The sequence below is a fragment of the Acipenser ruthenus genome, chromosome 45 (assembly GCF_902713425.1).
Source record: "Acipenser ruthenus chromosome 45, fAciRut3.2 maternal haplotype, whole genome shotgun sequence".
In the NCBI taxonomy this organism is placed as follows: Eukaryota; Metazoa; Chordata; class Actinopteri; order Acipenseriformes; family Acipenseridae; genus Acipenser; species Acipenser ruthenus.
Genome location: NC_081233.1, coordinates 8,302,066 through 8,315,463, shown reverse-complemented (window position 1 = coordinate 8,315,463; position 13,398 = coordinate 8,302,066). Strand labels below are relative to the sequence as shown.

Sequence of the window (13,398 nt, the reverse complement as noted above, 5' to 3'; positions counted from 1 at the left end):
ACCCAGACAACCCAGATTCATCTCCCTGTAATGTGGCTGCACAAACTGAGCATCGCGTGGGCATAGCATTTCTAAACAGGAAGAGAGCCCGGGACACAATGGAGATACTGACGCGATACCTGAGAATCGGTAATGTAATTAGATGTAAGCAGATGTATGTGAGCACATGACGTGTCATGTGATCTGCCAGACCCACATACGTTGTATACATACGCTAGATGTTTTGACCAGTCTTGCAATTATAAAACGTTTGCCCTTAATTAAAGCATCGCAAAGAGTTATGAAGCACAGTGAAAGCAAAAGCAAAGAGAGATATGGTGAAGCATATTAGAAAACACGTCAAACCATGGTAAGTTATGGTAAATGCAGAACCAAGGGACAATTGCAACATGACTGTGCGAATTGACATTGTTAAACTTTTATAAGGATACACACACACACACACTTCAAATTGGAATCAGAGATAGGCAAATGTGTGAGCTGGAAAATCGTAATGCTGGCTGAACTGGCCATCTTTATTTTTTTTGGATGTTGCTTTCATATAAATCACAAAGACTTGGCAAACACTAGCATAGCTAAATATGTAACAAGAGAATCAAATGGGTTTATCTGGAACTGATTCATGTTCTGAACTTTGTTTTTTAACTCGACTCCCCTCTCCTCCGACTCTCTGTGGTACATCTGAAGTAGAGACTTGGGTTCAATTAATCTAGACTATTCAAGATAGTTTTAGACTTCTGTTATATCCTCCCCTTACCTTGACTGAAGTTCTTTTTATGTGATATTAAATTTCACCACATAACCCACACGTGTCCAGTAACTGTTATATGGGCAACATCTACACAGATACTAAGTCAAAAGTTTCTTATTTTAAAACGGTTTTTAATATTCTTACAATAAGAAGAATAAAACTTAGTTTTCTTAGGAAAATCGGTCTTAAAATAAGATTTTTTTTTTATTTCATTAATAACAAAAAAAAATGTTTTGGAGTGCATAGAAAGAAACGTGGATTCTTACACGTCTGTAATTTAAATGATTTCTGTAAAGAACAAAACCAGGCCTTATTTTAACAAGAAAAAAAAAGGATCATGCAAAAAATAAGTACAAAGGTGTTGCTCTTATTCACTAAATGCAATTACAGTTTAAATGCAAACCGTTCCTCCAACTTTTTTTTTTGTTTAAATTTCCGTCACCCACACACACAAAAAAGATTGTAAATAAAGTCACTTTATTGCGACATTTAAAACGCTGTGGTAACCCCTCCCACTAAAGGCGTGTCTTCTCGATAACCTCACACAGTGGGCGTGGCGACGGATATACACACACGTATTTCGTAATTCTTCGGTCGCAGAGTTCACCAGTTTCATAATAATTTGAATAGTTAAATTAGGGGGATAAGCTTAATTGCAGCAGCCAGGACGTGTACAAACACTATTTAAAAGCAAATTTAACCCCCACTAGACCATCTGGGAGGTCATTTGGACGGCTCACACAAGATCTGTTTGTTAACTCTACAGTTTCCATTTCTCTAAACGTGTAAGGCCAATAAATTAAGAAAAGATATGAAGAAAATATATATAAACAATTGCTACCTTCATACCATCGCACTGCAAACGTGTGCGACTCCAGGCAGGCACTAACAAAAGGACAGTGGCGGGTCAACTGGGTAAATCAGTGTCACGCCAAGGTCATGTGTACCCAGACTGTTACTGTAAAGAAATGTCGTTCAAACTCAAAAGCAATGAACTCCCACCCGCTTCTCATAATTTAAATGCATGGGCGGGTTTGGCTTACATTCAAGAATACGCCTACACTCTGGTCACAATCTCTCCCGTCCTGAAACCCCTGCCTCTTTGTAGAAATAGGATTTAAGAACCGAAACGCGGAAATAAAGCAGATTAAATAACAACGAAAATATATATAAATATATATATTTTTAAAAAAACCCACACAACAACAAAAGCGATATATACAGTACAGAAAACGATAGAAACACAGACGCTGGTAATATGATACAGAAAGTAAGCGGTCACTGGTGCGTGTTGCTGGTTGCACTGTAGTCGTATTAGCAACAGTCTGTGATATTATATTGCAGTTGAGAATATATATATATATATATATATATATATATATATATACAGTTACACGTTCGGTCGGTTTTGTGTGAAATGGAGGGGTTTACAATTTGATACGCGGAGATGGCTGCGTCGAGGGAGGCAATGCTGAGCTGTGTGTTATTATTGTGGGGTGAGTCTGTTTCATTCATATACTGTGCGCTTGTAGCATAGCCTACTGACTGTATCTTCTGCTAGTGAGGTGTCGTATCGATCTATCTATAAAAAATATTCAAAACAGAGGACTTGGAATTGAAATGGATTCCTGTATTTTCTAAACATGTTCTGTAACCTTCTGTGTAGCATACCTCGCATTATCTATCTATCTATCTATCTATCTATCTATCTATCTATCTATCACATTGAAGTAAACGACATATTAATAAGATGTTTCTGTTTTATTTAATTTCTGTACCGATAAGGAATGTTTTGTGAAGGCATTTGGAAACCCCCCCTGGTTAATCTTCTCTAAATTGGATGATATTTTGGGGGATTTTACAGTGTGTGTGTATAATGCACATTATTAAGGATTGTACATTTAGAGATCAAACTTATTTATTATTATTATTATTATTATTATTATTATTATTATTATTATTATTATTATACTGAACAGGATTACACACCATAATACAATAACTACTACCCTATAAGACCTTATACAGATTTGTTTCCAGCATTTCCAGGATCTAATACTATTCTTCAAAGCCACTAGTGTGTTTTTATGTAACCAGAGAGTAATTTGCAAGTGCTTGTATCTGTAAGTTGTCTGTTCTAAGTCGATCAAGGCGGGGTAGATGCATTCAGTTTTGATTGAATAGCGCCGCTGTAAAGCAGGTAGACAGCTCAGGTAATACAGTGCCTATTCAATCCACGCCCATGGTGTCATTCAATCAAACTGATCGGAGGACACGCCCTGCATCAGATACAGTGTGAAACTGCAGTTCATTTTAAACTTCCGTCCTACACCTTTCCCCTTATAGAAGAACAATAAAAAATAATGACAATGCTGCATTTTTAAATGACTATGTGACGGTGAAAATGAAGTGGCTGAAAACCTGCTTTACACTATGTATGCATGTATGTATGTATGCATGTATGTATGTATGCATGTATGTATGTATGCATGTATATATGCATGTGTTTCTATGTGTAGTCAATACTGACCTTCATTTCCACACACATCAGAAAAGCAGAACACTGAGAGCTGGCTTTTGAAAAGCGGATTTCATGAATGGGGAAAAAATCAGGATTGAAGATGCTACGTGGTTTGCAATTTTTACAGCAGAGAAAAGTTAACCAAAAAAGAAAGCTGCAATGTTGCAAAATATATATATATATTAGCATTAACAAAAAAAAACACATTTTTAATATTATTTAGAGTTTTTTTTTTTGTTTCGGTTTAGCACACTTGGCAGGATCCACAGCGTTTGCTGTTCCAGAGCTAGCAAACACAGCTGCCTTATATTCAAACAGAATCATGTCAACTTGGAAAGTCTTACTCATAAAGACGATTTGCATCGTACACTGTGTTCCCAGACCAGCAACGCTTTTCTGAGTCACACTGTCGCTTGTTTTTGTCACATCCACGGTGGTGTTTTCTTGCAGTCGTAGGAGGATTGCGATCATTTTAATGGAATCAGAGTATTAAGAAACCGCTTCATAATAAGAAACGTCCTGCAGACAGGTGTCTTTTTGCTAGTTCTACAGTATCTTGGTTTTTTTTCCTTTACCACAATTTGATCTCTTTGCACTTTTTATCCCCCCCAAAAAATGATTGCATTTTCCTTCACTTCTGCCCTCTCCCTCTTCCCTTCCGCCCTCTCTCTCCTCTCTGCTCTCCACCCCTCTCTCACCCTCTCCCCTTATGTCCCTGTTCTCCTCTCATAGATCAATCAGCTGCTAGCAACCAGATGAGCCTTGATGGGCCCAATGGCCTTCTCTTTCTTATGTTCTCATGGTGTTTCCCTCTCTCCTCTCCCCCCTCTCTCTCTCTCAGCTGCAGCAGTCTGTGTGTGTCGCGAGGTCTTCCTTCCCCCGGGACCCCTGTATCGGGTAGCAGGGTTCCCCCTCTCCCTGCCCTGCTCTGTCTCGGGGTATGAGGGCTCGCGCACGCAGGATTTTGAGTGGTTCCTGTACCGGATGGGCTCGGGGGGGCACCCCATAGGAGTGATCTCCACGCGGGACAGAGGCTTCCCCTACGCCCCCTTCCTGGAGCGGGTGAAGGAGGGGGAGGTGAGGGTAGAGAGGGACAGCGGGGATGCAGTCCGGCTGGTCATCCAGAGGCTGAGAGCCGAGGATCAGGGGACCTGGGAGTGCTACACCCCCAGCACTGACTCCCGATACCTGGGCAACTACAGCGCCAAAGTCCCTGTCAGAGGTAAGGGGGTCCAGTAGACACTCGGACACAGAAGACAGTACAGAGAGAGAGAGAGAAAGAGAGAGTCAGCTATACATATTCATAAAATATAATGAAACTTAATATTATGTATGTTTTAATAAAATAGAACACAATAAATAGTTAATGTCGTTATCCATGTTTTTTTCTATTCTTTTTAAATTATATTAATTATAAATTTATTACAAATTACAAAAACTGATATTGTAGCCAGGAACTACTATTTTTTTTTTTTAGGTGTACACAGGAGAAGATGGAAGTTTGGTGACACTTATTTTATTATTTATTTTTTGTTTGTAGTGATTCCGGACTCCCTCAAAGTTAACCACACCCCCACACCACAGGCCCCTCCCTCTCGCTCCCTGGGTAGCCAATCCCTACCAGAAGGGGTAGGGCTGGAGCTGACATGCGCCGCCTCTGTCAAATCAGAGCAGCACACCCACCTGTCGGTCACCTTCGTCGTGCAGGGAGGAGGCGGGGCAAGGGGTGTGGCCAGAGAAGGGGGGAGTGGTCACGATGTGAGGGATATCATTTCTATTGGCCGGGATCTGGGTGTGTACCCAGGGAGGGGTGGGGTTTATGAGAGGCGGTATGCGGAGGGAGGAGTTTCAGTGGAGAAGAGGAGGGGGCAGAGCGAGGAGGAGGGGGACTTCTACAGTCTCAGGATAGAGTCTCTTCAGCCCTCGGACTCGGGAACCTATTTCTGCAAGGTATCCCAGTGGATTCATGACCCTGAGGGAAGCTGGGAGAGGATTGCTCAGAGGACTGTGGGGCTGGGCAACGTCGTGGTGCAGCCGATAAGTGAGTGTGGGGCTGGTGTCTCTTCTTTAGATTATCATAGAAGCAAAATAACAGCATCACAGATACATTTAACAAACACTGCCTCCTCAATCCAATCTACTGTTAACAACGGGAACGATCACACTGGATTCCGTTCCTTTGGATCTGACCAATTAGGCCAGGAGTGTGTCTTTTATCTGGAGGGTTTATTAATACAATCGGATTATGATGCTAATTAATAAACTTACCACTAAGGAGTGTGAGGAGTTTCTCTTCTGTCTCCCCCTGTCTTGTTTCTATCTATGGCTTGTAGTTTGGACACAGATGCATGATTCTCTTTTGCTGTGTGTTATACCGTAGCTGGCTTCAATAACGCTGCTGCTGCACTGTGCCGCACAATCGGTCCATTTTCATCAAGCCTGTCTCAGTCATTGTCATTGCTAATAGCTGTGTTCTATTGTTCAGCCTGACCACACGCTCGGATCTACTGTTACCATTGTTCCTCGTAATGCATTTGACCCCTCGTCATTTCTAAACAGCACCTGTGAAAATGGCACGTTTTTAGATTTGTTAATGAATGTATTGTTGTTGATGGCTTGGTTGTAACATCTGTGTTTGTCTGTCCTCCTCTCTCCCCTCTCCGTCTCCCTCCTCTCTCACTTCTCTCCTTCCCACTCCTCCATCTCCTCTCCCCGCTGCCCAGCCGACTCCCTGTCAGTGTCAGTCTCTCCTCAGGGGGAGGTCTCTCTGCCTGCTGGCTCTCCTCTGAGCCTATCCTGCGAGGTGGGCGGACTCAGCCCTGCCTCCCGCCCCTCAGTGCTGGTCCAGTGGCTGCGGGGACTGAGTGGGGGGGCGGAGCTAGCTGTGGCTAGGCTGGGCCCGGACGGGGTGGTGACATGGGGTGACGGTGATGTCGTCAGGAGGGGCGGGGCCTCGTTGGAGAAGGAGGCAGAGGGGCGGTACACTCTGAGATTTTACTCCGCCCATCCAGCGGATTCTGGCGTATACCGGTGTGCGGTCAGCGTCTACACTGGTCAAGCTCCGCCCACTGGGACCCCCGCCGCCAGCCAGAGGTCAAGGGGGGTCAACGTCAGCCTCAGGACCAAAGGTGAGCTGGAAGGGGTGGATAGTGAGATTTAAATGCTGTGGTAACGAGAGGAGGGTGCGATAAACATTACAGACTCATTGTCCACTCTGTCACATTGAAACTCAACTTTCCTTTACAAAGCCTTGACAGCTAAACTTTTGTTAGTGGTTTTGTTATAAAACTGTTTCCTGTCTCCTACTTCCTCAGCTGTGACAGTCACTGCACAAGCGGGACTAGCTCCGGGCCTGCCCCTGAACCGTGGCCACACCTTCTCATTGTTATGCAACATCTCCATAGCGACGACAGGCCCAGCCCAGGTGGAGGTCAAGTGGCTGGTGATGCCTGTGAGGGAGGGGGAGGAGGAGCCAGGCGAGGGCAGGCTGCTGGCTTTGCTGCGTCACGACGGAACCTCCCGTCTCTACAGCAACGGCAGTGATGTCAGCGTGGACCGGCCCGCCCCCAGCTCCTATAGGCTGAGGATTCACAGGGCGGGGCAGGAGGACCAAGGACTGTACCGATGCCAGGTGGAGGTCTGGGGGATGGACCAGCATGGGGGCTGGTTCAACACAGGGGCACACAGCCACTCCAACACTGTCCGAGTCTACATGTACTCACTGGGTGAGCCTGACTCTGTCTGTCTGAGTATACTCTGTGTGAGCCTGTATACAGAAAACTAGGAGGGTCGATTCAGATTTCAGAATGTGTGGAGTGTTAGAAACGGGATAAATCGGGATAAAAGATCAAACGAACTTAGCCTATAGAGGCACCACTGAAATAATGCAAGCAATAGTGCTGGCTGGTCTTTCTAGAGTTCTGACTGTCTCTCTCTCTCTCTCTATCTCTCTCTCGCTCAGCTTCGGATCTCCTGTTCATCCCCATAATTGTGGGCGTGGCCACCGCTGTCTTTGTGGGCGTGGTCATCGTTGCCTCGGTAACCTGCTGCTTCATGAACCGATTGGCTAGGAAGGGCTCCCGGAAATAGCAGGCGAGCGAGGTGAGAGCGGCAGACAACGCCTCATCATTTTAAAGCTTCTCTGGGGAAACGTATTTTCTGAAATGAAAAATAATGAAGTCTTGCTTTTTACAGGGTAATGAACTCTGACCTGGCCAGGAACTTTGACCTTCTGGTGACCCCCCCACCCTGAACACCAAGAGGGAAACTTAGCTGATCTTGTGAAACTTTGACCCCCTGTGAAAAAGTGCCAGTTCAGTACCGTTACCTACAGATGATTGTAAAGTTATAGTGTAGTTGTTTTTTTTTTGTATACATTTTGTATAGATCTACTTTCGCAATGATGAAGGAGTCGCCAGCTCACTTTATTTTGAAATGCTGTTTATCTGAGTACGAGCTGGGAGGTAGGGATTGGACATTTGGGTGTTTCTATATTTATTTCCAGGCCCTCATGTGTCGATTCAATGAATCTTTTTGCGCTGTTGTTGCACTACACATTTGGACGTCGAATGCCACTGTTTTTAAATGCGTTTGTAAATGTGTTAGAAAAAAAGAATGAAGAAATATTTTGTTTTTGTCTTGTTGTTGTGTTTTTATTATTATTATTACTGTTGTTGAAAAGGATATTGATTGAATGAAATCTGGTAGCAATTATTTTAAACACAGTTGTACAAAAAAAAACTATTAAATAGACCAACGTGTTCATCAAAGCTGACATCTCCATGAAAAAATGTCTAATTTTATAACAGAAATGTAGTCCTACTGTATATCTTCTGAGTGTTTAAAGTTAGGAATGCACTAATTTAAAATAAAAATCTTTAAAACAAATGCTGTTTTTTTCCTACTTATTATTTAAAATTTTTACCCAATAGAAGTTTTTTTTGTACTTAGTAACCATGACATCATTGAACTGGAGTGATGTCATCATGGCAACCATGGTAACATCACAGAACATTGCTATTGTGACGTCATGCAGAACATTCCACAAATGCAACCCACTAGTATTTCAGGATCAATTTAATTGGATTCCCTCGGAGGGCTACAGTGCTCTACTGTAACAAAGGATCACTTTTTAAACTATTGAAATCCATTCAGTCCTGTTGTCTCAAAAATGCTGATTGAGAAGGAAGAGGATGAAGATTTCGGGAATGTTGACCCGGAAAGCGGTCGGATTGAGATCCCACACTCCGTGCAGCTGGTCTTCCAGACAATTCAGTTCACCCAGCTACAGCGCGCCCAGAAGGTAAAGTGCCGGCCATCTTTCTCAATGTATTTTATTCATTTATTAGAACCCAAACTCTAATCAAGTAGAGATTTCCACTGGTTTTGCTTGTGGGGCTGACACAGCACAGAGTGCGTGAGATTGGAGGTAGCCACTGAACACTTCTAAACATGCTTGAGAGAGCAACGCTTCCTACAGGGAGCCAGTTAGTGAAATGATCTTAAACAGCAGCTTGCTACTGGTCTGATATATCACAGTTCTCTAAAACAAAGCTGTTTTAAATGTTAAATTAGCGCACGATGTGTGTAAATCTAGAAGGAACTAGACCACGGTCCAGCACAAGTCCGTTGCAGTCTCCCTGTGTTTCCTGGTGCACAGGACGTATCTGAGAGTCTGAGCGCGATCTTAAAGAACGTGAACATGGCGCTGCACCACATGCGGGTCGGGAGAGAGTTGGAGGTGGAGACGGGGCTCAGAATCGCCCCAGGGTCTGAGCTGGAGGAGAGGAAGAGGAGAGCCTCGCTGACCCAGAGCATCGGTCACTTCATGATGTCCAGCTACGACAGGGAGGTGGACTTCATCCATCTGCTGAGATGGATGCAGGAGACCAGTGAGTGTCTGGGGAGTGGGGGGAGATGGAGTTGAAAAATTGCTTTAAACTGATTAAACTGACACAGGCATACCTGCGCAGGATTCGACACACCTGGGGAGGTGGGAACCAAGAAAGATAATTTTGGCACACCCTCGTTAGTTGTAGTTTCTTGAAAACAACTTTAATATTTGATTTTCAAAGACCCTGTATTTTAAAATCTCGGTTGCATTACCCCCTGTAAAGGGACTGACGTGCTGCTTGCTGTCGTCTCCCAGGAAATATGCTGCTGGAAGAGGAGGAGAGGGAGGATCAGGAGTTGGAGGAGGTGACGGAGGACTGGGTGACGCTGATGGAGATGAAGATTGGGAAGTCTCTTGACGCTTTTCAGGAGTGCATTGTGAAGATCAGCCGTCTCTGCGCCTTGCTCTTCGACGCAGACCCCCGGCGCAAGACCCAGGACCTCGGTAAGCACCTCTTACCATGATTATGAGTCACGTCCCCATTGGATACTCTTAGCAGCAGCTACACTGGCCGTGTGAAGTAAGCAAGCCGCTCAGAGCAGCTCAGTGAAAATACCCACTTCACGGCACGCTCAGTCCTGCTCCCGCTGAGCAGCTCAGAGCTGGAGAGCGGATTTCATCTGTGATCCAAGTGAGAGGAAAAACTCTCGCTCTGAGCCGCTCCGTTACTGAACGCACTTACTTCATGTAGACCTCGCACACAAAGTGACAAAGCATTCTAAGCATTTACCCTCAGCAGGTTCTATATGAAGAGATTCATTACGTTAATGTCAGCTGTTTTTCCTCTATTTAGATCTAATGATTTACAGTGTCTGAGTGTGCGTTGTCTACCTCCAGTTGAAAGTGTGTTTTCTCTTGCTAGTTTTAGTAATCAAATCCTTTTTTTACAGTACAGTCTTTTTGTTTTTGTTAGGTGTTTTTTTTTCTTGTAAGACTTCCCTGGTTGTCTTCATGAAAAAGGTTGGGGCTAGCTCTGGATTATTATGTGTCTTGCTGTGTCCGCAGACTTGCCGAAGGGCGGTGTATGGAGATGGTGGCGTGAGGCGAAACTCGATGCCAAAATGATTGTGAAGATCCAAGAGCTGCAGCCTCCCAGCATGGAGAAGTTACTGAAGGACGAGAGCTTGGGCAACAAGACCTCTGTGGAGCTCACCAACATGGTCAACGACATGAAGAACATCCTCTCCTGCACCAAGGCTCAGTCCATAGCCTTCAGCCACATACTGAAGGGGATCCAGAACATGAACGCTGCCTTCCAGCAGCAATCCAAAGATTTCCGCGAGGGCAAAACCTCCCTGGGCATGCTGCAGGTCAACGACTCCCAGGCCTGCTCGGAGAGCCTGCTGGAGGAGGTCAGGAGACTCCGGGAACAGAAGGTGATGCTGGAGATGCAGCTGGTGGGGCTGGAGACCAGGTGCTCAGACGCCCTCCTCGAGAACAACAAGCTACAAGAGACGGTGGAACTGATGAGAAGAGAGGCAGACGCGACAAGCAAACCCAAACTGGAGATCCAAACCGCACCAGCGGTGAAGAAAAAGCGAATCCTTCAGCCTGAGGTGAGAGAACCAGATCGTTGGGAGTTGCGTCCTGTGGAAGTGCCTGGTATTGAGGTGGAGGACTTGGGGCCAAGTGTAACCCAGCCGGAAGTATCCCCGAAAAAGAAGTTGGGGAAAGGAGGGGACGTTGTGGCCGAGGTGGAGAGGCTGTCCAGGGAACTCCTGGAAGACTTCCAGACCAACGTCATTGACCTAATCCAGGATTCGACTGAGCAAGACCCTGTGGGCAAAATGTGGTCGACTGAAGCAGTGAACATCTACCGCTCGGTGGAGGACACAGTTCGAGAGACGTTGTCCAAGCTCCTCGCCAAACTCCATGACGCCTTCGCTAACCAGATCATCCAAGCACCCGTGCCCGCGCTGGAGTTGCAGCACATTTCCAAATTCGGCAGAAACATGTCCAGGAGGGCTCCCGAGATACTCCAGGAAGTCTCCAACCTCTTTCCCGTTCTGGACCAGAACCTGGATGATGTGAGCGCGAAGTTTGCAGTCTTGGACAGCTTGGACCCCACCACGATTCAGGCCACCTCCGAGCTGAGGAGTGTCCAGAGCATGGGGAAGGAGCAGATCAGCAAGATGAAGGCGGCTCGGGAGGGGATGATTGCCATGTCCAACCAGGAGCGCTCGAAGAGACCGGAAGTCAGAAAAACCAGGGAAAAGACCGTCAAGAGGTATGAGGCGATCAGCGAGGAGCAGGGAGAGGATGAAGACAGACAGGCCTCCCAGGGGGAGCAAAGACAAGAGGAGAGGCTGAGTGGAAGAGGCAGGGAGGAGCTCAAACCAAAACCCAAACGAGCGGTCAAGAAGAAACCCAAGAAGCTCAACGAGGACATTCTCCGCTACCAGACCGACATGGAGGTGCAACAGGAGCACATCCTGAGAACCAAGATGGCGAGGCTTCCCTACGGGATTAACGTGAAGCTGCAGAGAACCAACCTGGAGGTGTTGAGCCAGGCCCTGCTCAGAGGGGACATCTCTCTACAGATGCACGCTTTGGGCACAGACCTGATAACCCAACTGCAAAATGCAGATGAGACGAGACTGTTGTACCTGTTCAAGAAGTACATCGCTTTCTGCTGTATACGCCGAGTGAGGTGAGTTTGTGGGTTTGTTTCTTGAGGTTATCTATTGGACAAGCAGCCTGCTGTTTTATTTAGGACCATCTTAGTAGCACCATGCATGTACAGGTATCCACATTATCTGCATATCACAGATTGCAGTAAAAACTACTGGAAAGGAGAGAGCTGTCCAAGTTTCACAGAATGGAAAACTCTAACGCTGTGTGCATTACAGCTGGAGAAGCTCCACCAGACAGATACAGAAACATTGAACGACTTCCTTAAAACGTGGGGCCCATTTTATAAATGAATTACAAAAACAGATCTAGGATATATATTGCTGTCCGTTTACTACAGTGACTTTAAAACATGTTGGAACATTTGTTGTCATTCTCTCCCTATTATGTCATAATTATCACTGAAGGTGTGGGTTTAGATTTATGCATGCATGAATGTTAAGTTAGGTATTTGAGAATATGTTCCTATTAGAAGATTGCATGGATGGTATTTTTAACAAAAAAATAGTCAGTACCGAAACCTGTAATAATGCTGCTTGTAGAAGTTCATATGTACAGTTGACCTTGTCTCTTACGACACAGGAGTGTCTTCTCGTGTTGGGTCTTGGAAAAAGGTCGGTGAAGCGAAGCTGTGGGATCCTGTGACCCAAAGTGCGAAACGGGACAACACTCTCCAAAAATAATAATGTGCTTCCGTCACTTCAGGTGCAACCTGCGCTCGAGGCTGGACTCTGCAAGAAAGGTGGAGGACGGCAAGACGGCGAGGGACATGTACAAGTTCATCGAGACGGTGGACGATTACCAGCAAACCATTCTGCAGAGGTGGAGAGAGAAGCAAGACTCTGTGGAGCGTAGACGCAAGACCTGCATGGCCAAAATGCTGTATCTGTTCGGCCAGGTGTGGGGAAGGGTTAGGGGTAGGGTCAGGGTCAGGGTCAGGGGTACGTGAAGTGCTGTAGGAGAAAGCAGAAGGGACTGCGCCTTTGCGATTGTTATTTCACAAGCAGCCTTGTCTAAAATGAAATGTAACCTTTATCTTATACAATTCTACCAAAGATTACAAAGTGTAATATAGTGAAAGCATGGTCAAGCATATTTAAGCAGTGTAAAGCCCAAAGAGATATGGGAAAGCGTATTAAAAAGCCTTGTAAACTGTGTTAAATGAATAGTATAAATAGGGCAAAAATGACCGTGCAAATGTACCAATGTAAACTTACAGGGGTCGCTGCAGTGTCTTCATTGAATCATTTGTCATGGAGCTCCAGCGACGTTGCTTTGAGGGTTGCTGAAGTAGCCGTGCTTATCTCTTTCCCTGCCCCCCACGCAGGTGAGACGGGACTGCAGCCTGCACCTCTTCCACCCCTTCCCCCTGGTGCAGCAGAGCCCTGGTGGGATCCAGAAGCAGTTTGTGGTCTGTGTCCAGCCTCAGAAGCGGCTGACGTGGTGCAGCAGCCCGGGGGTGCAGACGCACTGCATCGTCCCTCCCGCCTCTCCCCGGAGCACGCAGGGAGCGCCAGGGCCAGTCTTCGGGGTCAGGTAGAGCAAAGAGCCGCCCTCGAACTGAGCCTCCACCCCAGAACTACAGCCAAAAGATTTGCATCA

At 45.7% G+C, this 13,398-nt stretch overlaps 2 protein-coding genes across 3 annotated transcripts; both read left to right on the top strand.

Annotated features, from left to right (window-relative positions):
- The first annotated feature begins 1,807 nt into the window (after positions 1–1,807).
- On the top strand, positions 1,808–8,159 carry LOC117400955 (immunoglobulin superfamily member 8). Of its 2 annotated transcripts, none has more exons than XM_034001318.3 (7): positions 1,808–2,247; positions 4,114–4,494; positions 4,813–5,313; positions 5,996–6,400; positions 6,587–6,997; positions 7,234–7,373; positions 7,467–8,159. In XM_034001318.3, the coding sequence occupies exons 1-6, from the start codon at positions 2,199–2,201 to the stop codon at positions 7,359–7,361; spliced, it is 1,875 nt and encodes a 624-aa protein (XP_033857209.3). In that variant the 5' UTR covers positions 1,808–2,198; the 3' UTR covers positions 7,362–7,373; positions 7,467–8,159. The 2 variants fall into 2 exon arrangements, with proteins under 2 accessions (XP_033857209.3, XP_034770025.2); XM_034914134.2 differs by having other exon boundaries at positions 7,452–8,159.
- A 283-nt stretch (positions 8,160–8,442) lies between these two features.
- On the top strand, positions 8,443–13,336 carry LOC117967033 (protein FAM186A-like). Its single transcript, XM_034914120.2, has 6 exons — positions 8,443–8,574; positions 8,932–9,163; positions 9,421–9,609; positions 10,171–11,815; positions 12,502–12,694; positions 13,124–13,336. The coding sequence occupies exons 1-6, from the start codon at positions 8,443–8,445 to the stop codon at positions 13,334–13,336; spliced, it is 2,604 nt and encodes an 867-aa protein (XP_034770011.2).
- The last annotated feature ends 62 nt before the right edge of the window (positions 13,337–13,398 follow it).

Bases quoted from the DNA above. Each gene is read 5' to 3' on its own strand.
- LOC117967033 (XM_034914120.2), top strand. From the start codon at position 8,443: ATGCTGATTGAGAAGGAAGAGGATGAAGATTTCGGGAATGTTGACCCG. The intron at 8,575-8,931 runs GTAAAGTGCCGG...CCTGGTGCACAG, and splicing joins AGCTACAGCGCGCCCAGAAG to GACGTATCTGAGAGTCTGAG. The intron at 12,695-13,123 runs GTGTGGGGAAGG...CCCCCCACGCAG, and splicing joins TGCTGTATCTGTTCGGCCAG to GTGAGACGGGACTGCAGCCT.
- LOC117400955 (XM_034001318.3), top strand. From the start codon at position 2,199: ATGGCTGCGTCGAGGGAGGCAATGCTGAGCTGTGTGTTATTATTGTGG. The intron at 6,401-6,586 runs GTGAGCTGGAAG...CTACTTCCTCAG, and splicing joins CGTCAGCCTCAGGACCAAAG to CTGTGACAGTCACTGCACAA. The intron at 6,998-7,233 runs GTGAGCCTGACT...TCTCTCGCTCAG, and splicing joins AGTCTACATGTACTCACTGG to CTTCGGATCTCCTGTTCATC.